The sequence below is a fragment of the Aquarana catesbeiana genome, linkage group LG12, assembly GCF_042186555.1.
Source record: "Aquarana catesbeiana isolate 2022-GZ linkage group LG12, ASM4218655v1, whole genome shotgun sequence".
Taxonomy (NCBI): Eukaryota; Metazoa; Chordata; class Amphibia; order Anura; family Ranidae; genus Aquarana; species Aquarana catesbeiana.
Window position 1 is genome coordinate 4,030,025 of NC_133335.1, and position 25,187 is coordinate 4,055,211.

The following is a 25,187-nucleotide window of genomic DNA, read 5'->3' on the forward strand; positions in this document are numbered from 1 at the left end:
TTTCCAGCCTTTGCAGCTTTTCGTACTGACACTTGTCACCGATCCCTCCTGAGCCAAGACACAGATATACCGATCGGAATACATGATCATGGAACAGAACTCCTTTACTGCTCCATCCCTAATCATAAGTGTTATGTGATAGCTTATGTCAGCCTTGCCGCCTTGTATTCCAAGCACCAGGTGTTTACCTTTGTATTTTTATGAATTCACAGACTCATCCCCCTCTTGGCTTCTCACCTCAGGATGCTGGAATGTTAGGTGCGATGCTCTGGAATGTTAGGCGTGATGCTGTTTGATTTTACTTCTTATTTCCTGACAAGAGTCGGTATATTTCACTGTTCTTTTTAAATGGGACAATACTAGCTATACTCAAATAGTAGAGAGAAGGTGACACTTCGTATAACAGGAACTGCCAGAATCCAGGACACTGACAATGTTCAATGAGAATCTATTAGGCATTCCATGATGGGAATGCTAGGAAAATAAGGAGCACTGGAGTGGACATAATGGTCAGTGCTGGAGCAGAATCCCAACAGCTTCAGGAAACTGAATACAATCAGCGCCATATTCAGGAAAATTATGTTTGACAACCTTGCCTAGAGTCTAGAAGCTCCTCTTGGAAGAGGCAGGTTTTAGGAGAGTTACAAACCACAAGGAGTACAATGATCCTAATATCAATTAGCTCCAATGTAGAAAAGGGGATGGGAGTATAAAAAAGAAAAGAGGTAGTATGCTCCTAGATACACTCCAGGCAATAAAGGGGGACATAAGTCCTAGGATGTGGGAGCCCAAATAATACTGGAATATGTACACTGGGGTGCAGAGAATCCAGAAAAGGCAAATTAATCTAACACTTGGATACAGAGTCCAAACAAGTAGCTACAGGTTGGAACCTGGGGTTGGCCACTGAAAGAAAGAAACTTCAAGTTCTGAGAGATCAAACAGCTTGAGGGAACAATAACCCACAAAAAGTCGGGGTATACAGTACCTCTAAACAGAAAATGTATGGGTATGACATCTGAATATCATGTGGGACACAGACTTGATGGCCAATAAGATATTACAGCTGTACTAGCTGAAGACTGGGGTGCTTCTTTTTCATTAACAGATCTCTTATTTTGAAGCCTTGTCCGAAGAAAGAGAAATGAGAGGTTTGGGCAACTGTGGATGCTGGATGACCGGAGATACCATCCCTCAACAGTAAGCGAACAAAGGGTTTGTCATGGTCAGGGGTCAGGCTCGGAGACCAATAGCTCTAGCAGTAAAGAGGCTCCCACTAAGCACTAACCAGTATTCACCAGAGCTCCTGATGGTGGGGATGGGTGTTGGTACTAGGTTGCAGTCCTCAGGATCGCCCCACCAGGAGGTGAGCAAGCTAGGATCCAGTAGCAGATATAGAAGGTAGGGATCAAGCAGAAGCGTAGTCAGTAAACAAGCCAAAGGTTGGTAGCAAGTGGTTGGATTGACAAAACTGAGATATCAGCTGGAGAAAGCACAATAATCTGGCAAACAAGAAGTGCAGAGACATGGCTCAAATCAGGAAGTTCATGGGAGGAGCAAAGAGATCAAGGTTGCAGAAAAACAACGTTCAATGCAAGATCGTTCAAGGAATTGTCCAGGGAGCTGTCCAACAGACATTGTCAGACATAGCAGAGGTCGCAGGTTCAGACCTAGATCCTGACAGGGTTATTTAGGTGTACCCTCATCCCATCCATGTAGTTAAAGTGTTGGACAGACATGATTGCCATGCAAGACACTGACCTAGAAGCCTCTAAAAAGGCCATCTGAACTGAAGTGAAGGGCCACAGATAGCTATGGGACTGCCAGCACGGGGCACCTGTTTTACCTACACAACACCTGTGTAGGTAAAATATTGCCCTGCACGGGGCACGGAACAAAGATAAAGGCACTGTCGCTATGAGCGATGAGGTGTCCATTAAGATGAAGAACTGGACAGTCTATAAAAGGTGGAGCCCATTTGTTAAGGAATTCCCCATCAATGCGAAAATGATTCCTCGCACAACCAAAAGGAAGCCATGATTGCAATAAAAGTTCCCAGTCTATAGGAAGGAAGTGTTCAAGAACAGAGGAGACAGAGAAGGTCTTGATGTTAGCACAAGCTCTGAAAGACTCATTAACAGGTACAGCAGGTTTATCCTCTAGATCTGTGGTCTCCAAACTGTGGCCCTTTGCTTGCCTTTATCTGGCCCTTAGGGCACTGTTCCTCTCACTGATATGAGGTACTATTTCTTCCACTGACACCAACAGCGAGGCACCATTCCTCCCACTGACACCAACAGCGAGGCACCATTCCTCCCACTGACACCAACAGCGAGGCACCATTCCTCCCACTGACACCAACAGTAGGGCAAGATTCCTCTCACTGACACCAATGATGGGGTACAATTCCTTCAACTGATACTGAATATGGGCATGTTTCCTTTCACTGACACCAATGTTTGGGCACTATTCCTCCCACTGATACTAATAATGGGGCAAGATTCCTTCCACTGATAGAAAGGGTCAGAAGTCCTCACCACTGACACCAAGGATGAAGCACGATTCCTCCCACTGACACCAACAATGGGTCAAATTCTTCCAACTGATACAAACGATGAGGCCCAATTCCTCCTACTGACACCAATGATGCGGCATGATGTCTCCCACTGACTCCAACATTGAAACCCAATTCCTCCCACTGACTCCAACGATGGGGCATGATTTCTCCCACTGACTCCAACGATGGGGTATGATTTCACCCACAAACTCCAACGATTGGGCATGATTTCACCCACAAATTCCAACGATGGGGCATGATTTCTCCCACTGACTCCAATGATGGGGCTCTATTCCTTCTACTAACACCAATGATGGGGCATGAGTTCTACCACTGACTCCAATGATGAGGCCTAATTTCTCCCAATGGCACCAATGATGGGAAATGATTTCTCCCACTGACACCAATAATGGGGCATGATTAATTTCCCTACTGACTACAGGCACTATGTAATCCACTTACTGCCATTGACCCCCAGGCCCAAGACATTGTTTGCCCCCACTGATGCTGGGGCATTTTCTGCTCCCACCGACCATAGTCCAGCCCCCCTAAAATATGAAGGAGAGTAAACTGGCCCATTGTTTAGAGATTTTGGAGACCCCTGGTCTAGATGCATAGTAGAGAGTACATCATCAATCAGATCAGAAACAGTTTGCATATTCAAATCATAAGGGATTTGACGAAATACGGAGCCGGAGCAGTTTGCAGGGGCCCTGAATCTGAATCAGACTTAATGATCGTGCGCTCAGGATTGATGGAGATAAGTGCCCAGGAGGGTCAGAAGTAGATGTCATGGAGTACGTTTGGGATGTCTGAAAGCAGATTGTTCCACTAAGTGATGAAATGGAAATGAGAAGCCTGTTGGACAGTACAGGTCCGAGGCTCAGCTAATGAGAATGATCCGATAGAAATAGTCCCAGCGGGTGAGCAGGCGATGGGTCCCTGGTTGGATGTACTCTTGATTCTTCGTTCTCTTCTTTTCCCTTTCTGCTGGCCACACTATTCTTTTACCTTCATTGCAAGTAGTATAACGTGGTCAAGATGCCTGTCCCAACTTATGGTTACTTGATGGTTTACCACTAGTAATACATTACTGTATAAGAGAACAATGCGGTCTCATGGCCTCAAAGTGGATGGGCATGAATAGGAAACCTTCTGCCAGTTTAGGTCCAGGGATCAAATTGGGTCTGGAGAAGCTCACTGGAGAGATTCAGGAAGAAGTTGGTGGGAAGGATTCCAGCTGTCCTATGGTGGTGTCAACATCTCTCTCACTACGAACAGCCTGGTGGAAATCGGCCAGAGGCAACCAATGATCCCATGGTAAGCGAGTAGAAGACCCCAATGCTAAAGAATAGTGACTGGAAGGAGTACTACTGACAGTAGGGGGAATAATGCCCCAGGGGCCGGATAAGAGCAAGTAAAGTGCCGCAGTTTGAAGACCACTGCCCTATACTGTTCTTTGAAGCCAGAATAGTGCAGGAAATGCTGTGTGCCTGGCTGTGTGCACTGTGGGGGGGGGGGGGGGGGTAATAGGACCAAAATTCACCAGCGGCTCTATAGGGGGTGCCCTACACACATCTAACAAATGGCTATAAGTTGAATTTTCTATTCGTATAGAATTGTGATTTGGAACACTTGTATGTGTCACCTCATTGGCTGCCATCAGGCGTGGCCCCCCTACTTACACTATTTGCAGGTCCCGGGGCGGCCAGCCACTGTCTCTCGCTACGGGAAAAACCTGATGGGTTTGTTACTCTGTAACGAGCGCCATCATTCACAAGTTGCGGTTTCCAAGTATCTAGCGACACGTTGGCGTGACTGAACGCAACGCCATCCCTAAATGGACTTTCCAGCGATTGTTTCCTTCCTCGTTCAGGAATATCGAATTCCCAGAGGCGTCATCGGCGATAAGACGATTGCAGCCCATTACAGCAAATGAGAGGCACGGCGAAGTTATAGATTCTGATTCCCCACCCGCCTGGAGGGGATGGAATGTAAATTGCATGCAGGTTGGCCCTGATGTACACGGGTTGGAATAATGTCACAGAAATGGCGGCTTCTTCTATGCAGCCATAGAAGCTCTGCATGCAAAAATCCTACTTTTATATTATAGAGACACAACCCGCCATCCGTATATGGAAAGTGCGCAATCCTCAATAAGAGGACCTGCTATACAGAGAGCAGCTACTATTCCATTACATTCAATGTGCACCCCATTATTCTATACAGCCCACCCCCAACACCTGCCAGACCCCCCACCCTGCATATATAAGACGGAGCTCCCCTCCTAGTCTAGTCAGTGACTTTGCCTAGGCTGAGATTACATATTACATCAGTCTCCCCTCCCTCAGTGATCACACTGTGCATTGTAACTTTGTAGGAGGAGGAAGCATTTCCTCAGTCCCCCCCTCCTCCAGTGATCAGACTGTACATTGTAACTTTGTAGAAGGAGGAGGAAGCATTTCCTCAGTCCCCCCCTCCTCCAGTGATCAGACTGTACATTGTAACTTTGTAGAAGGAAGAGGAAGCATTTCCTCAGTCCCCCCTCCCTCAGTGATCAGACTGTAGGGAGCTCAGTGTACCGAGGAAGGGAAAGGACTCGCTAGAGGGTGAGCTCTGTACTTGGTGGGGGGGGGGCTTTATGTATTGGAGGGGTGGAGCAGCTCTGTGTATTGCGGGGCTAGGGGTTAAGGGAAGTTTTGTACTGGGGGAGTGTGAGGAACAGAGAACAGTGTGTGTGGGGGGGGGGGTGAGGGAAAATCTTTTTGGGGGGAGCTAGGGCATGAGGGGAGCTATGCACTTGGTGGGGGGGGGGGAATCTATGTACTAGGGGGTGGGAGGAGTTCTGTACTGGGGGCTAGGGGGTGAGCAGAACTCTGGGGGGGCTTAGGGGTGAGGGGAGCTGTGCACTGGGGGTGTAGGAGGAGGGGGAGCTCTGTGTACTGGGGGGCTAGGGGGTGGGGGGGAACTCTGGGGGGCAAAGGGAACTCTGTACTTGGTGGGAGGAACTGTATGTAGTGGGGGTGGGAGGAAAGAGAAGCTCTGTGTACTGGGGGGCTAGGGGGTGAGGGGAGTTCTGTACTGGGGGAGTGGGAAGAGCTTGGAGCTCTGTGTAGTGGGGGGGGGGGAATTTAGATGGTGAGGGGGGCTCTGTACTGGGGGTGTAGGAGGAGGGAGGCACCTGTACTAAGGGGGGGGTGGGAGGAGGGGGGAGTTCTGTACTGGGGGAGTGGGAAGAGCTGGGAGCTCTGTGTAGTGGGGGAGTTTAGATGGTGAGGGGGGCTCTGTACTGGGGGTGTAGGAGGAGGGGGGCACCTGTACTAAGGGGGGGTGGGAGGAGGGGGGAGTTCTGTACTGGGGGAGTGGGAAGAGCTGGGAGCTCTGTGTAGTGGGGGGGGGGGGGATTTAGATGGTGAGGGGGGCTCTGTACTGGGGGTGTAGGAGGAGGGAGGCACCTGTACTAAGGGGGGGTGGGAGGAGGGGGGAGTTCTGTACTGGGGGAGTGGGAAGAGCTGGGAGCTCTGTGTAGTGGGGGAGTTTAGATGGTGAGGGGGGCTCTGTACTGGGGGTGTAGGAGGAGGGGGGCACCTGTACTAAGGGGGGGGGGGTAGGAGGAGGGGGGAGCTCTGTACTGAGGGAAGGATGGGAGGTGAGCTTTGTAGTAAGGGAAGGGGGAGAGTGGAGAAGGAGCATTGTAGTGGAGCTATTTCCAGTGACAATTTTTTTTTTCTTTTCAGTGACACCACCAACGCAGGGGCACTTTTTTTCAGTGTCACCACTAACCCAGGGACCTTTGCCACATATTTGTGCACCTATTTTAAACTTTTCACTGGCACAATTTCATTGCATACCACAAACAAACATTTAGGGGCTCACCCTTAGTGTTGTTGTCCTCTTCCTTACCCAATGGGAGGGTGTGGTGGGGGTGCACTTTCCTATCTTTGCCCTGGGCACCAGTTGATCTTGTCCCACCACTGGGGGTAGTCACAGTTTTTTAATCAAGGTACCAATATATTAGAGGGATAGGGCACAGGTATATTATAGGGATAGGGCACCAGTATATTAGAGGGATAGGGCACAAGTAAATTAGAGGGATAGGGCACAAGTAAATTAGAGGGATAGGGCACAAGTATATTAGAGGGATAGGGCACAGGTATATTAAAGGGATAGGGCAAAGGTATATTAGAGGGATAGGGCACCGGTTTATTAGAGGGATAGGGCACCAGTATATTAGAGGGATAAGGCACCGGTATATTAGAGGGATAGGGCACAGGTATATTAGAGGGATAGGGCACAGGTATATTATAGGGATAGGGCACCAGTATATTAGAGGGATAGGGCACAAGTAAATTAGAGGGATAGGGCACAAGTATATTAGAGGGATAGGGCACAGGTATATTAGAGGGATAGGGCACAGGTATATTAGAGGGATAGGGCACAGGTGTATTAGAGGGATAGGGCACAGGTGTATTAGAGGGATAGGGCACAGGTATATTAGAGGGATAGGGCACAGGTATATTAGAGGGATAGGGCACAGGTGTATTAGAGGGATAGGGCACAGGTATATTAGAGGGATAAGGCACAGGTGTATTATAGGGATAGGGCACAGGTATATTGGAGGGATAGGGCACAGGTATATAAGAGGGATAGGGCACAGGTATATAAGAAGGATAGGGCACAGGTATATAAGAGGGATAGGGCACAGGTATATTAGAGGGATAGGGCACAGATATATTAGAGGGATAGGGCACAGGTATATTAAAGGGATAGGGCACAGGTATATTAGAGGGATAGGGCACAGGTATATTAGAGGGATAGGGCACAGGTATATTAGAGGGATAGGGCACAGGTATATTAGAGGGATAGGGCACAGGTATATTAAAGGGATAGGGCACAGGTATATTAGAGGGATAGGGACAGGTATATTAGAGGGATAGGGACAGGTATATTAAAGGGATAGGGCACAGGTATATAAGAGGGATAGGGCACAGGTATATTAAAGGGATAGGGCACAGGTATATTAGAGGGATAGGGCACAGGTATATAAGAGGGATAGGGCACAGATATATTAGAGGGATAGGGCACAGGTATATTAAAGGGATAGGGCACAGGTATATTAGAGGGATAGGGCACAGGTATATTAAAGGGATAGGGCACAGATATATTAGAGGGATAGGGCACAGATATATAAGAGGGATAGGGCACAGGTATATTAAAGGGATAGGGCACAGGTATATTAGAGGGATAGGGCACAGGTATATTAGAGGGATAGGGCACAGATATATTAGAGGGATAGGGCACAGGTATATTATAGGGATAGGGCACCAGTATATTAGAGGGATAGGGCACAAGTAAATTAGAGGGATAGGGCACAAGTATATTAGAGGGATAGGGCACAGGTATATTAAAGGGATAGGGCAAAGGTATATTAGAGGGATAGGGCACCGGTTTATTAGAGGGATAGGGCACCAGTATATTAGAGGGATAAGGCACCGGTATATTAGAGGGATAGGGCACAGGTATATTAGAGGGATAGGGCACAGGTATATTATAGGGATAGGGCACCAGTATATTAGAGGGATAGGGCACAAGTAAATTAGAGGGATAGGGCACAAGTATATTAGAGGGATAGGGCACAGGTATATTAGAGGGATAGGGCACAGGTATATTAGAGGGATAGGGCACAGGTGTATTAGAGGGATAGGACACAGGTGTATTAGAGGGATAGGGCACAGGTATATTAGAGGGATAGGGCACAGGTATATTAGAGGGATAGGGCACAGGTGTATTAGAGGGATAGGGCACAGGTATATTGGAGGGATAGGGCACAGGTATATTGGAGGGATAGGGCACAGGTATATTAGAGGGATAGGACACAGGTATATTAGAGGGATAGGGCACAGGTATATTAGAGGGATAGGGCACAGGTATATTAGAGGGATAGGGCACAGATATATTAGAGGGATAGGGCACAGGTATATTATAGGGATAGGGCACCAGTATATTAGAGGGATAGGGCACAAGTAAATTAGAGGGATAGGGCACAAGTATATTAGAGGGATAGGGCACAGGTATATTAAAGGGATAGGGCAAAGGTATATTAGAGGGATAGGGCACCGGTTTATTAGAGGGATAGGGCACCAGTATATTAGAGGGATAAGGCACCGGTATATTAGAGGGATAGGGCACAGGTATATTAGAGGGATAGGGCACAGGTATATTATAGGGATAGGGCACCAGTATATTAGAGGGATAGGGCACAAGTAAATTAGAGGGATAGGGCACAAGTATATTAGAGGGATAGGGCACAGGTATATTAGAGGGATAGGGCACAGGTATATTAGAGGGATAGGGCACAGGTGTATTAGAGGGATAGGACACAGGTGTATTAGAGGGATAGGGCACAGGTATATTAGAGGGATAGGGCACAGGTATATTAGAGGGATAGGGCACAGGTGTATTAGAGGGATAGGGCACAGGTATATTGGAGGGATAGGGCACAGGTATATTGGAGGGATAGGGCACAGGTATATTAGAGGGATAGGACACAGGTATATTAGAGGGATAGGGCACAGGTATATTAGAGGGATAAGGCACAGGTGTATTATAGGGATAGGGCACAGGTATATTGGAGGGATAGGGCACAGGTATATAAGAGGGATAGGGCACAGGTATATAAGAAGGATAGGGCACAGGTATATAAGAGGGATAGGGCACAGGTATATTAGAGGGATAGGGCACAGGTATATTAAAGGGATAGGGCACAGGTATATTAGAGGGATAGGGCACAGGTATATTAGAGGGATAGGGCACAGGTATATTAGAGGGATAGGGCACAGGTATATTAGAGGGATAGGGCACAGGTATATTAGAGGGATAGGGCACAGGTATATTAGAGGGATAGGGCACAGGTATATTAAAGGGATAGGGCACAGGTATATTAGAGGGATAGGGCACAGGTATATTAAAGGGATAGGGCACAGATATATTAGAGGGATAGGGCACAGATATATAAGAGGGATAGGGCACAGGTATATTAAAGGGATAGGGCACAGGTATATTAGAGGGATAGGGCACAGATATATAAGAGGGATAGGGCACAGGTATATTAAAGGGATAGGGCACAGGTATATTAAAGGGATAGGGCACAGGTATATTAGAGGGATAGGGCACAGATATATTAGAGGGATAGGGCACAGGTATATTAGAGGGATAGGGCACAGATATATTAGAGGGATAGGGCACAGGTATATTAAAGGGATAGGGCACAGGTATATTAGAGGGGTAGGGCACAGGTATATTAGAGGGATAGGGCACAGGTATATTAAAGGGATAGGGCACAGGTATATTAGAGGGATAGGGACAGGTATATTAAAGGGATAGGGCACAGGTATATAAGAGGGATAGGGCACAGGTATATTAGAGGGATAGGGCACAGGTATATTAAAGGGATAGGGCACAGGTATATTAGAGGGATAAGGCACAGGTGTATTATAGGGATAGGGCACAGGTATATTGGAGGGATAGGGCACAGGTATATAAGAGGGATAGGGCACAGGTATATAAGAAGGATAGGGCACAGGTATATAAGAGGGATAGGGCACAGGTATATTAGAGGGATAGGGCACAGGTATATTAAAGGGATAGGGCACAGGTATATTAGAGGGATAGGGCACAGGTATATTAGAGGGATAGGGCACAGGTATATTAGAGGGATAGGGCACAGGTATATTAGAGGGATAGGGCACAGATATATTAGAGGGATAGGGCACAGGTATATTAAAGGGATAGGGCACAGGTATATTAGAGGGGTAGGGCACAGGTATATTAGAGGGATAGGGCACAGGTATATTAAAGGGATAGGGCACAGGTATATTAGAGGGATAGGGACAGGTATATTAAAGGGATAGGGAACAGGTATATAAGAGGGATAGGGCACAGATATATTAGAGAGATAGGGCACAGGTATATTAAAGGGATAGGGCACAGGTATATTAGAGGGATAGGGCACAGGTATATTAAAGGGATAGGGCAACCCGGTATATTAGAGGGATAGGGCACAGATATATTAGAGGGATAGGGCACAGGTATATTAGAGGGATAGGGCACAGATATATTAGAGGGATAGGGCACAGGTATATAAGAGGGATAGGGCACAGATATATTAGAGGGATAGGGCACAGGTATATTAAAGGGATAGGGCACAGGTATATTAGAGGGATAGGGCACAGATATATTAGAGAGATAGGGCACAGGTATATTAAAGGGATAGGGCACCGCAGTAAATTGGTTGTTTTTTATGGTGTTGTTGTTTTGATAGATAGTTTGATATCATACCAAGGATAGGACACATGACTGATTTTATGTTGTGTAGAGTTCTCCTTTAAGGCGGGGAACGTGTCAGAAGAAATAAGTGTAAAAGACGGTGGTTTGGGACTCGTAGTGGAGAGACGTGGTGATCGGCACGGAATGAGGGACAAGCGGGGGGCCAGCAGTAACGGCTCCCAGCTTTGCCTCCCCTCACATCATTAGAAGCGTCTTGTTAACACGGCTGTCTCCCGGAGCTGTGCAGTGAAACGTGCGCACATCTGAGCCCCCATCGCTCCGCAGCGTCCGTCTCCTCTCTGAAAACATGTTTCTGTTCGCTAGAAAAATAATCTTTTTTTTTTTTTTTCATGGGCCCAAACCTGTCTTTAGCTCAGCGATTCCCTGAAGTTGAGGGCGCTTTGCGGCGGCGTCCTACTTTTACACAAAACGATAGCAGGTCACACTAGGCGCAACGTTTTGTTTTTTTTTTTTCTTATTTTTTACAAGCACAGAACCACTTTAAAATTCAGTAAGATCTCACTTTTGTGACTGTGCCGACGGCGACTGTCAGAATCTACATAGAAGCGTCATCGCACCAGATTTCTGCTAGTAACTGGGGGGTGGGGTGGGGGGGTGGAGGTCGGCCTTCAGGGGCAAACCGAGGGGACAAGACTACAAGAACACAAGTTTGCAGCTTTATATGTGAACATAAATGGAAGGCGGCTTCATCAGGGAGAAGATATGTACACATTCATATTATTTTCACGTTTTCACAAATGTTTGAACAAATCTTTCTGCAGATGAACCATGAAGCCGTGGACTTTACTGCCAGGAAACCGGGGCTGTAAGATTTGAGTGGTTTCGGAGCACTGGCTCCCGGCACAGGTCATGGTGACTATACTGAATAGGGGGTCACTAGTGTTAGGACTAAGGGGATAGCTTAGTATGGGGTTTTCTTTTTTATCCCAAAAGGAACCCTTAAAATAATGATCAGGTCTAGGGGGACACCTGCTTGAAAAAATTCTATCAAGGGTTGGCAGGAAGATTTCAGCTTACATAGGAGCAGTGGTCTCCAAACTGGGGCCTGTGGGCCGGAGGAAGCTCTTTGCTTCATCCGGCATCATTCCTCCCACTGGAACCAACCGTGAGGCATAACTCCTAACTGACACAGATGGGGCACTGATCCTCCCACTGACACCAAACATGGGGCACTATTCCTCCCACAGACACCAAACATGGGCCACTATTCCTCCCACAGACACCAAACATGGGCCACTATTCCTCCCACAGACACCAAACATGGGGCACTATTCCTTCCACAGACACCAAACCTGGGCCACTATTACTCCCACAGACAACAACCATGGGGCACTATTCCTTTTTATCAATACCAATGACGGGGCACTATTTATTCCACCAATACCAATAATGAGGCACTGTTTCTTCCACCAATGCCAATGATGGGGCACTATTCCTCCCACTGATACCAAAGATGGGGTACTATTCTTCCCACTGATATCAAAGATGGGGCACTATTCCTCCAACTGATACCAATAATGGGGCATTATTCCTCCCACTGATACCAATGATGGGGCACTATTCCTCCCACTGACACCATTGATGGGACACTATCCCTTCCACCAATCCCAATGATGAGGAACTATTCCTTCCATCAATACCAATGATGGGGAACTATGCCTTCTACCAGTACCAATGATGGGAGACTATTCCTCCCACTAATACCAATGACGAGGCACTATTACTTCCACTAATACCAATGATAGAGCTCTATTACTTTTACCAGTACCAATGATGGGGCACTATTTCTTCCACCAATCCCAATGATGAGGAACTATTCCTTCCACCAATACCAATGATGAGGCACTAGGCTTTCTACCAATACCAATGATGAGGAACAATTTTTTTCACCGATTATGGGGCACTATTCCTTCCACTAATAGCAATGATGGAGCTCTATTCCTTCTACCAGTACCAATGATTGGGCACTATTCCTTCCACCAATACCAATGACGAGGAACTATTCCTTCCACCAATACCAATGAAGAGGCACTAGGCTTTCTACCAATACCAATGATGAGGAACTATTCCTTCCACCAATACCAATGAAGAGGCACTAGGCTTTCTACCAATACCAATGATGAGGAACACTTTCTTCCACCAATGATGGAGCTCTATTCCTTCTACCAGTACCAATGATTGGGCACTATTCCTTCCACCAATACCTATGATGAAGCTCTATTTCTTCCACCAATGCCAATGATTGGGCACCATCCCTTCCACCAACACCAATGATAGGGCACTATTCCTTCCACCAATACCAATGACAGGGCACTAATCCACCCACTGATACCAAAGACGGGGCACTATTCTTCCCACTGATACCAAAGATGGGGCACTATTCCTCCCAATGATGGGGCACTTTTCCTTCCACCAATCCCAATGATGAGGAAATATTCCTTCCACCAATACCAATAATGAGGCACTATGCCTTCTACCAATACCAACGATGAGGAACAATTTTTTCTACCAATGATGGGGCACTATTCCTTCCACCAATACCAATGATGGGGCACTGTTCATCTGACACCAAAGATGGGGACCAGATGTCACAAAATCTGGTCCCCTTGGGTAGAATCTGAACACTCTATAACACCTGAATGGTGTGGTAGCTTCTGATCTTGTTATGTATCTGTTTCACCATGTATGTTACAAATGTGTACTGGTATGTATGATTCACAATATGCGGACCCCCCCCCCCCCTTTTTTTTAATTTTTATTAAGTATATCATATGCTCTGTTATGGTTGTTTTCCTATGCGATGGGTCTGTACGTGAAAAATATTGTTTTGGTTTTTTTTCTGTCTTTTTTCATTTATATTGCAAAAAATAAAAAATAAAACCTTACAGAGCTGAAGTGCTTAAAGTGAACCTTTCCCAAATGAGAGATAGGGGGTCTGCCATTGCTAATAATGATACGGTAGTTACCTGGCTGTTATGCCAAGGGTTCTTCAGAGGACAACAACAGAGATCTCACTGTGAGGGTCCCTACAGAGGGGAAAATAATGATTTATTCCCCTGCAGATTGTGTAAGTTTTGCCCACTTACATAGAAATGAAGGGTCTATAATTTTCATCATAGGTGTATTTTAAATGATAGAGACAGAATATCAACCAAAAATCCAGAAAAAAACACACATGATACAAATGTTATAAATTGAGTTGTAGTTCAGTGAGAAAAATAAATATTTGATCCCCAAGCAAAACATGACTTAGTAGTTGGTGGAGAAACCCTTGTTGGGAAGCACAGAGGTCAGACGTGTCTTGTAGGTGGTGATCAGGTTTGCACACATCTCAGGAGGGATTTTGGTCCACTCTTCTTTACAGATCTTCTCTAAATTCTTAAGGTTTTAGCTCCCTCCATACATTTTCTATAGGATTAAGGTCTGGAGACTGGCTAGGCCACTCCATGACCTTAATGTGCTTCTTCTTGAGCCACTCCTTTGTTGACTTGGTGGTATGTTTTGGGTCATTTTCATGCTGGAAGACCCATCAATGACCCATCTTCAGTGTTCTGGCTGAGGGAAGAAGGTTCTCATCCAAGATTTTACAATACATGGCCCCGTCCATTGGCCCCTCATTACGGCAAAGTTGGCCTGTACCTTTAGCAGAGAAGCAGCCCCAAAGAATCATGTTTCCACCTCTGTGCTTGTCTGTAGGGATGGTATTCTTAGGGTCATAGTCAGATTTTTTTTCCCTCCAAACACAGTGAGTCCCCTTCCTCATGAAGGCACATGTACAGTCATGCCAATGAACATCTAAATGATTCAGAGAAGGATTGGGAGAAAGTTCTGTGGTCAGATATGACCAAGATTGAGCTCTTTGGCATTAACTCGACTCGCCATGTTTGAAGGAAGAAAAATGCTGACTATGACCCTAAGAACACCATCCCTACAGTCAAGCACGGAGGGGGAAACATGATTCTTTGGGGCTGTTTCTCTGCTAAAGGTACAGACCAACTTTGCCTCATTGAGGGGCCAATGGACGGGGGCCATGTATTGTCAAATATTGGATGAGAACCTTCTTCCCTCAGCCAGAACACTGAAGATGGGTCATGGATGGGTCTTCCAGTATGACAATGACCCAAAACATACCGCCAAGGCAACAAAGGAGTGGATCAAGAAGAAGCACATTAAGGTCATGGAGTGGCCTAGCCAGTCTCCAGACCTTAATCCTATGTAAAATTTATGGAGGGAGCTGAAACTGGACCAAAGTGGACCAAAATCCCTCCTGAGATGTATGCAAACCTGGTCACCAACTACAAGAAACGTCTGACCTCTGTGCTTGCCAACAAGGGTTTCTCCATCAACTACTAAGTCATGTTTATTGCATGGAGATCAAGTACTTATTTTACTCACTGAACTGCAACTTAATTTATAGCATTTGTTTTATGTGTTTTTTCTAGATTTTTTGGTTGTTATTCTGCTTCTATCATTTAAAATACACCTATGATAAAAAATTATAGACCCTTCATTTCTTTGTAAGTGGGCAAACTTACAAAATCTGCAGGGGATCAGATAATTATTTTCCACACTGTAAGTGCTAAATCAAGCCAAAAGACAACTGCCCGTGTTTGTCCAAAACTGATTCTATAACATTAAACACTCGGTCAGAGAAACCTCCCAGCACTCTGGAAATTTATTGAGAGAACTCAGATTTTTTTCACCTTTTGAAGAGTTGTTTCCAATCATTATTCAGTGTGCCGAAATGCACTGGGTAATGTATAGCCAGGGTGGAGGCTGGCTGGATCACTACAGGGGAGTTATAAAGAGAACCTGCTTCTTTTTTTTTTTAGATCCATGGTGGTACAAAAATCCTATAACGAAAAACCTGTAAGGGTTCAAAAAACGTGCATGTGAACACACACAAAAAAGTGCACTTAAGGGTGTGCTTTTGTCCACCCCCACCGAAGGAGAAGGACTAGTCCCCTGACCCCCGGGGCGCAAGGCTCCTGACGGGGACATAGCTTTAACATGGTCTGCCAAGCCAGAAGGCCTAGCAGACCACTGTTCTTCTAGGACAGCTGAAGCCATCCCTGAATATTAGGTCAGGGGAGCCCTCCCGAAGAGAGCCCCCGCCCAGAGGCATGGGAGGAAGGAACCAAAAGGCCACACATCCTCCCCCTAGACATCAGGGTAAGCCCGAGGACTCACACCCTTCATCCAGTGAAAAAACACACACAAAAGGTGAAAGTGACAAACAGTGAGGAAAAATAAATAAAAATAAAAAAGTGGCCGTGTCAAATTGTGCATTGGCCTAGGCCCTGAGGCCTGGTAGACAAAAATTGCCCCAGGAAAAGGCCAGACTCTAAAAGGCGCTGTACAGAAAAAGCTTTGGTGACTGTGACCGTGAGTTCTTTTCACTCAGTGGGGTCCCACACCCATAGTGTTACTAAAAGCTTCCCTAGGGCAACCACTCCCTGGGAGCACAGACACCGTGGATCATCTGCCTTCCCAGCCCATGGCCAGACAAAGTAGACCGCTCAAACCAAGAGATAATGAACCCTTCCGGCTTTCTCGGTGAGAACCTACTCCTGGCCCCCAATTACGGTCAGGAGCTCAGGTTCCAGTTCCTGCTGATACTAACCTTCCAGGTCCCCATCACACCAGCGGATTTGCATAGCCACCACCCCAACCCTGGTCAGGTCAGGATAGTAGCAAAGGGTCTCCACTGGATCACTGATAAGAACAGATACTACACTTGATCTTAGCCAGAAGGAGAACCGGTTATGTGTGGTAACCTGGCTTTTCAGCTGCCATGCACTGAGTAGGACTTTATTAATGGCTCTGTCTGTAAGCCTTCTCCACCTGTCTACGAAGGCGGCGGAGATCAGACAATGGCGGTGTCAGGGGGATATTCCCAGAGGCATTATGGGATTTTAATTCATGGAAAGACAGTTGTGTTGTCATGGAGGAAGCATGTAGCAGTCAGAAAGGCCTCGGGGAGTAAAGGTGGAGGGGGGGAGGCTTCTATGGAGAGAAAATCCCTTCTTACCAGCCATTTCTGCAAGCCCTGATCCATGTAATTACCCCACTTATCTTCTCTCATCTATCTCAAATCCATCGACCTATCTATCCATCTACTATATGTATGTATCTATTTACAGTCAGGTCCATAAATATTGGGACATCGACACAATTCTAATCTTTTTGGCTCTATACACCACCACAATAGATTTGAAATAAAATGAACAAGATGTGCTTTAACTGCAGACTTTCAGCTTTAATTTGAGGGTATTTACATCCAAATCAGGTGAACGGTGTAGGAATTACAACAGTTTGTATATGTGCCTCCCACTTTTTAAGGGACCAAAAGTAATGGGACAATTGGCTGCTCAGCTGTTCCATGGCCAGGTGTGTGTTATTCCCTAATTATCCCATTTACAAGGAGCAGATAAAAGGTCCAGAGTTTATTTCAAGTGTGCTATTTGCATTTGGAATCTGTTGCTGTCAACTCTCAATATGAGATCCAAAGAGCTGTCACTATCAGTGAAGCAAGCCATCATTAGACTGAAAAAACAAAACAAACCCATCAGAGAGATAGCAAAAACATTTGGTGCGGCCAAATCAACTGTTTGGAACATCCTTAAAAAGAAAGAACGCACCGGTGAGCTCAGCAACACCAAAAGACCCGGAAGACCATGGAAAACAACTGTGGTGGATGACCAAAGAATTCTTTCCCTAGTGAAGAAAACACACTTCACAACAGTTGGCCAGATGAAGAACGTTCTCCAGGAGGTAGGTGTATGTGTGTCAAAGTCAACAATCAAGAGAAGACTTCACCAGAGAGAATACAGAGGGTTCACCACAAGATGTAAACCATTGGTGAGCATCAAAAACAGGAAGGCCAGATTAGAGTTTGCCAAACAACATCTAAAAAAGCCTTCACAGTTCTGGAACAACATCCTATGGACAGATGAGACCAAGATCAACTTGTACCAGAGTGATGGGAAGAGAAGAGTATGGAGAAGGAAAGGAACTGCTCATCATCCAAAGCATACCACCTCATCAGTGAAGCATGGTGGTGGTAGTGTCATGACGTGGGCATGTATGGCTGCCAATGGAACTGGTTCTCTTGTATTTATTGATGATGTGACTGCTGACAAAAGCAGCAGGATGAATTCTGAATGGTTTCGGGCAATATTATCTGCTCATATTCAGCAAAATGCTTCAGAACTCATTGGACGGCGCTTCACAGTGCAGATGGACAATGACCCGAAGCATACAACGAAAGCAAAAAAAGAGTTTTTTAAGGGAAAGAAGTGGAATGTTATGTAATGGCCAAGTCAATCACCGGACCTGAATCCGATTGAGCATGCATTTCACTTGCTGAAGACAAAACTGAAGGGAAAATGCCCCAAGAACAAGCAGGAACTGAAGACAGTTGCAGTAGAGGCCTGGCAGAGCATCACCAGGGATGAAACCCAGCGTCTGGTGATGTCTATGCGTTCCAGACTTCAGACTGTAATTGACTGCAAAGGATTTGCAACCAAGTATTAAAAAGTGAAAGTTTGATGGATGATTGTTAATCTGTCCCATTACTTTTGGTCCCTTAAAAAGTGGGAGGCACATATACAAACTGTTGTAATTCCTACACTGTTCACCTGATTTGGATGTAAATACCTTCAAATTAAAGCTGAAAGTCTGCAGTTAAAGCACATCTTGTTTGTTTTATTTCAAATCCATTGTGGTGGTGTATAGAGCCAAAAAGATTAGAATTGTGTCCATGTCCCAATATTTATGGACCTGACTGTATGTATCCATCTATGTATCTACCTATGTGTCTATGTATCCATCTATGTATTTACCTACGTGTCTATGTATCTACCTACGTGTCTATGTATCGACCTATGTGTCTATGTATCTACCTATGTATCTACCTACGTGTCTATGTATCCATCTATGTATCCACCTATGTATCCATTTATGTATCCAGCTATATATCTACCTATGTGTCTATGTATCCATCTATGTATCTACCTATGTGTCTATGTATCCATCTATGTATCTACCTATGTGTCTATGTATCCATCTATGTATCCACCTATGCATCTATGTATCTACCTATGCATCTATGTATCTATGTGTCTATGTATCCATCTATGTATGCTTGTATCTATTTATGTAACTATGTATATACAACTGTATACAGCCGTGGCCAAAAGTTGTGAGAATGACACAAATATTACTTTTCACAAAGTCTGCTGCCTCAGTGTTTATGGATCTTTGTGTCAGATGTTACTATGGGATACTGAAGTATAATTACAAGCATTCCATAAGTGTCAAAGGCTTTTATTGAAAATGATATGGAGTTTATGCAAAGAGTCAATATTTGCAGAGGTAACCCTTCTTTTCCAAGACCTCTGCAATTCCCCCCAGCATGCAGTCCATCAACTTCTGGGTCACATCCTGACTGTCCCCTCATCCTTGCATAATCAATACTTGGGAGTTTGTCAGAATTTGTGGGTTTTTTTGTTCACCCTCCTCTTGAGGAATGACCACAAGTTCTCAATGGGATTAAGGACAGTTTCCTGGCCATGGACCCAAAATGTCCATATTTTGTTCCCCAAGCCACTTAACTATTAGTCACTTTTGCCCTATGGCAAGACGCTCCATCATGCTGGACAAAGCATTGTTCCTCACCAAACTGTTCTTGGATGGTTTGGAGAAGTTGCTCTTGGAGGATGTTTTTATACCATCCTTTATTCATGGAGGTGTTCTTAGACAAAATTGTAAGTGAGCCCACTCCTTTGGCTGAGAAGCAGCCCCACACATGAATGGTCTCAGGAAGCTTTACTGTTGGGCAGTGGAGTACCAATGGACCAATGTAAGGGGGGGGGTCTGCCCCAGGTGCCACACATTGGCGGGGGTATCAGCCCTGTGCCCCCCGTGAGTGAAGCGGTGACAGCAGGGTGTTGAACTGTGGCAGGGTGCCGGGTGCGGACCTTACCTGGATGACTGATATCCAGGGCCGGCCGCCGGAATCACTCCAGCAGGTGATTGGTTGCTAGGTGGTCCTAGCAACCAATCATTAGCTTGTTAATATGAAAAATTACCTCCAGCAGTTCCCGCCCTCTGTTCAGCGCTGCTGTGTCCCCAGCTCTGCATGTATGCCCCACTAAGGTAGGAAGGGGCAATGTGTAATGTGTGGGGGTCCAGAGCTGGGGGGGGGGCAATGTGTAATGTGCAGGGGTCCAGAGTTGGGGGGCAATGTGTAATGTGCAGAGGTCCGGAGCTGGGGGGGGGGGCAATGGGTAATGTGCAGGGGTCCAGAGTTGGGGGGCAATGTGTAATGTTCAGGGGTCCAGAGTTGGGGGGCTGTGTAATGTTCAGGGGTCCAGAGTTGGTGGGGGCAATGTGTAATGTGCAGGGGTCCAGAGTTGGGGGGCTGTGTAATGTTCAGGGGTCCAGAGTTGGTGGGGGCAATGTGTAATGTGCAGGGGTCCAGAGCTGGGGGGGTGTGTAATGTGCAGGGGTCCAGAGATAGTATGAGGGGGCTGTGTAATGTGCAGGAGTCAAGACCTGTGGGGGGGCTGTGTAACGTAAAGGGGTCCAGAGCTGCAGTGGGCTGTGTAATATAAAGGGGTCTTCTCCTCACTGTGTGTGCCGATGTACTCACACCTACCTGCCACCATTCCTGGACAGGCTCTACACTGGTGGTACCCTGATCCCGCAACTGAATTATCTGTAGGAGACGGTCCTGGCGCTTGCTGGACTTTCTTGGGAGCCCTGAAACCTGTTTTTTATGGGATTAAGTTCATTTTCATGGCAAAGAGGCACTTTGCAATTAATTGCAATCAGTGGTGTTGGGAGGGGGGGCTGACGGGAGCTGGAGCCCCGAGTGTGCCTCCAAAAAGCCCTGGGTCTTGATAGTCCTAAATTCATTATTAGCCTCAAGCCATTTCCACAGACAACAGGGAACGATCTCCAGCTTATCCAGCGCAGCCGAGTGACGTACAAAAACTCCACCTCCGGGACCTGGCTCCTATAATGGACGTCCCACTGGTCCAATTCCGGGACCGCGGGATGTGTGACATCTATCATAGGCGTTGCCGGGTCCAGGAGGAGGCGGGAATGACACTGTGGCCACGCTGGGCACTGGGAGATCCCCACTCACTCTGTGTAAATGGGCGGGCAGTGGAGCGGCTCTCCTATCCTGGTTCCCTCTCACATCTTGGCTCTCTCTCCCTGGTGCATGCCGCCTGCTGTAGAGTGGTTGGAATGAGATGGGCTACACTACACAGATAAGGCTGAGCTGCAGGAGTGTCAAGAGGTCACCTGTCACGGGTGGGGGGGTCAGTGTATGTGTCAGGGGGGTCAATGTAGGTGTCACGGGGTCAATGTATGTGTCAGGGGGATCAATGCAGATGTCTGGTAGGTCAGTTTAGTGGTCAGCATGGATGGGCACTGGTGAACCAGGCAGCAACCAGCAAATGAGCCCCCCCCCCCATCATAAAAACTGAGGCAGCAGACTTTGTGGAAATTTATATTTGTGTCATTCTCAAAACTTTTGCCCACAACTGTACAGTATCTCACAAAAGTAAGTACACCCCTCAGTCACATTTGTGTAAATCTTTTCTTCTATCTTTTTCATGTGACAACACTGAAGAAATGACACTTGTCTACAATGTAAAGTAGTGAGTGTACAGCTTGTATAACAGTGTAAATTTGCTGTCCCCTCAAAATAAGTCAAGATAGAATAAAATATTTACAAAAATATGAGGGGTCTACTCACTTTTGTGAGATACTGTATGAACCAATCTATAAAGCAATCTATCTATGAATCGATTCTATCTGTCTATCCTCTCAAGAAGGTTGAGGCTGCAGCAGAATTCGGAGGAGATACAGATCTTGTTTTCAGTGGAGAGATTGGCAGGTGTCAGTCGGGTGTCAGTTAGGTGTCAATCAGGTGTCAATCGGGTGTCAGTCGGGTGTCAGTCGGGTGTCAGGTCATCGCTTTGCATCTATAAACACTCCTCTGCTCTGTAATGTGTGAGGAGATGGAGGTGCCGGGTCACCGAGTGTCACATATGTGTTACCCAATGAGCTATGGCGGGCAGTTCAGGGAAGACGGTGCAGACGCAGAATATGGGATGAAATGCACACAGCCAGAGATGTCTAAACCTCATCTTTTAGAGTAATGGAAGGAAATCCTTAAGAGGCCATGAGAGCCTCTCCTGTATCACTCATCTCTGCCTAGAAGGTGCATTGAACCCAACAAGCACCGGTCTACCTCTTCATATGAGCACCATTCTGGCCAAATGGTCAATTAGGTGGAGCTCAGACCTGCGCTGCGCAAAAAAAAGCGGCTGCCATGAGTAAACTCAGTGTGAAAATGCTAAGTGCCTGGCTGCCTTTGGCTTCAGTTTTGTTTTTTTGCATGGCTGGCCTGTAGCAAGCATGCAAGGCAGGATTTACTTGCTGTATACAAGACCCTCTGCCAATCACATCTGTCAGATGATGGCTTTTTAATTAATATAATACTAATTTATAAGAATATATAGTCCTATAATTAATATGATGGGGGTGGAGGGCTGGGGGGGCACAAAATGGTGTTAGTGAGTGTGACTGAGAGGGCAGACAAGGATCTCCAGGGGAAAGGGGCCATAGAAAGCCGGAGCGGCGGCGTATAGATGTGGCACCCCATTATTCAAGATGGGGGTATGTGAGCACCTGCCACCGCGGGAAGTGGGTGAACTACTACTTGAGAGATGGTAGCATGAAGGAGATAGGGCTGACACCACTGGAGTCTGATGGGAGTTGTAGTCCCACACTGACAAGACAAGCAGAGGTCATATTGGAGGTGTATCAGCATTCCATAGACCACATGGTCTCAGCCGTGTTTTATTTTTCTTTCTTCAGGTCTGTACAAAGGAAACTGCTTCCGAATTAATCACTTTCCTGAAGACAATGACTACGACCACGACAGCTCCGAGTACCTCCTACGTGAGTACGCACCTTTCTTATCATCACACAGCCAATCAGTGAGCATCTGTGGTGTATGGCGGGACCAGGAACAGGGGATTGTGGGAAGGAGTGCAGAGGGAAAGCCATGATGCTGGCCAGCTTTCTCTCCCTGCACAAATATTCATGGCTGGGGATGATCAATCAATGAATCAATCTATCTAGAAGATTTATATAGCGCAAATTGAGACAATTCAGTTACAATACAATCATCTAAAAATTTATGAAGTTGTTGTAAACCACTGAAATAAAAAAAATGAGCAAAGCATATCCTTCTATAGTGTGTACTTGTCTCAATCCAGAGCACTATGTGGGGTTTCTGTCTGCTGCCTCCTTCCTCTGCTATCTCCATGACTCACTTCTGACAGGTTATAGGGATCCAGGGGATCTAGAAGGGGCGGCCCATCCATTAGGGGAGCACGGGTGCCACCCCCCTATCCATGCATCCAGCCCTCTGATCTACATACAGGGTGCCGGACTGTGGATTCCAGTGGGGGGGGGGGAAACGTGTTTTTTTGAAGCACATGATTAGAGCCAGAGGCTCTAATAGGCTTCAAAAAAGGGTGGGGGTGGGTCCATCCAGCTGTGTGACAATAGTGAATTAATATTTGCTATTTTCACACTAAATCTCCTCCCCGCCAATCAGGAAGCATTTCCCGATTGGCCAAATTGTCAGGCGATCCTATCGCCTAGCTCCTAGGAGGAGGAGAGAGGAGACACATGGCCCTCTGCCCACCACCTAGATAGGGTCCGCTGTGCTGGAGGAGAGGACACCAGAGCCGCTGCCCACAGACCGCCACCTAGCGAGGGCCCGCTGTGCTGGAGGAGAGGACACCAGAGCCGCTGCCCACAGCTCACCGCCTAGATAAGGTCCACTGTGCTGGAGGAGAGAACACCGGGGCCGCTGCCCACAGCCTAATGCCTAGATAGGGTCCGCTGTGCTGGAGGAGAGGACACCAGAGCCGCTGCCCGCAGCTCACCGCCTAGATAAGGTCCGCTGTGCTGGAGGAGAGAACACCGGGGCCGCTGCCTGCCACCCAGATGGGGTCCGCTGTGCTGGAGGAGAGGACACCGGAGCCACAGCCCGCAGCTCACCACCTAGATGAGGTATGTGCCGGACCAACCAGCAGACAGCGAGTGGAGGGGGGGAGGCTTTCCTGCGGGCAGAACACAAGGATTTCTGCTGGCGGCTTTAGCTGCCAGCAGTAATCACATGCAAAAGATCTGACAGACTAGCTGTACTTTAATGTAAAACATTAGTGTAGCACTAAATGGTGAAATTATATGGTGTTTATTTTTTTGGAAATTCACATTATTTTTTGCTTTATTGCTTTATAGTGGACTTTCCTTTTTTATGTATTGGACTTTCCCTTTTTATGTATATTGTGATTATGGTTCAATGCTCCTGATCTGTTTTGTGTTTTAGCACTTTTGCACATGCACTTAGATTGAGTGGCTCATTATCTCTCTTTTATTCACATTTGTGATTTTTATCACTGTGCACTTTTCAGTGCACAGATGTGTTCACTTGAATAATTTCACCATTTAGCGCTACACTAATTTTTTACACATTTATCTGGACTTTGAGTGCTAGCAGCTGTATTCTCTTTTCTGGTTCAGTGCAGTTTTTTTCCCCCCACGTCACATAGCTGTACTTTAGTCGGTCGACTTCAGTACAACCAGCCTGCCCATAGATTGATAAAATCTCGGGTGGTCCTTGCTGAACCAAACGAGATTCGATCCATCTATGGCCAGATTTAGCTGTGCATGTTTCCCTTTGAGAGTGTGTATAGGGAGGAGTGTCCATGCCCATAGATTGATCAAATCTTGGGTGGTCCCTGCTGAACCAGCGGAGATTCGATCCATCTATGGCTGGCTTTAGCTGTGCACGTTTCCCTTTGAGAGTGTGTAGAGGGGGGTGTGTCCATTCCCATCATTCAAGTCTCGGATTACACTCAGCTCTATGCTGTGCAGTATGTGACATCAGATCCCCCACCCCCTGCCTTCTGACGATCAGGAATGCTATTTAAACTGTACACTTTAAATGGCTGTAGAGGAGAGATGGCTGCAGATGAACAGGTACAACTTATGTAGGGGGATTTGTTTGCATCTCTTTGTATCACTTCACTGGGTGAATGGAAGGGTTTACAACCATTTTCAAAGCCCAATCCAGCCAAAATGTTTGTCTATGTTGTTAATGGGTGGGGGAAGAGTTAAGAGGGGCCTCTGTTAGGTTTTCCTAACTGTCTGTGTCCCCACCAGAGAGATTTATTCTCACTTCCTC

The 25,187-nt window shown here is 46.5% G+C and overlaps 1 protein-coding gene across 1 annotated transcript in view; it reads left to right on the plus strand.

Moving 5' to 3' along the window:
- CACNG4 (calcium voltage-gated channel auxiliary subunit gamma 4) overlaps positions 1-25,187 on the plus strand; it is a 72,054-nt gene that overhangs the window by 19,041 nt on the left and 27,826 nt on the right. The window contains exon 2 of the mRNA XM_073607143.1: positions 22,802-22,885. Within this exon, the coding sequence (XP_073463244.1) occupies positions 22,802-22,885 (84 nt within the window). The remainder of the gene's footprint in view (positions 1-22,801; positions 22,886-25,187) is intronic.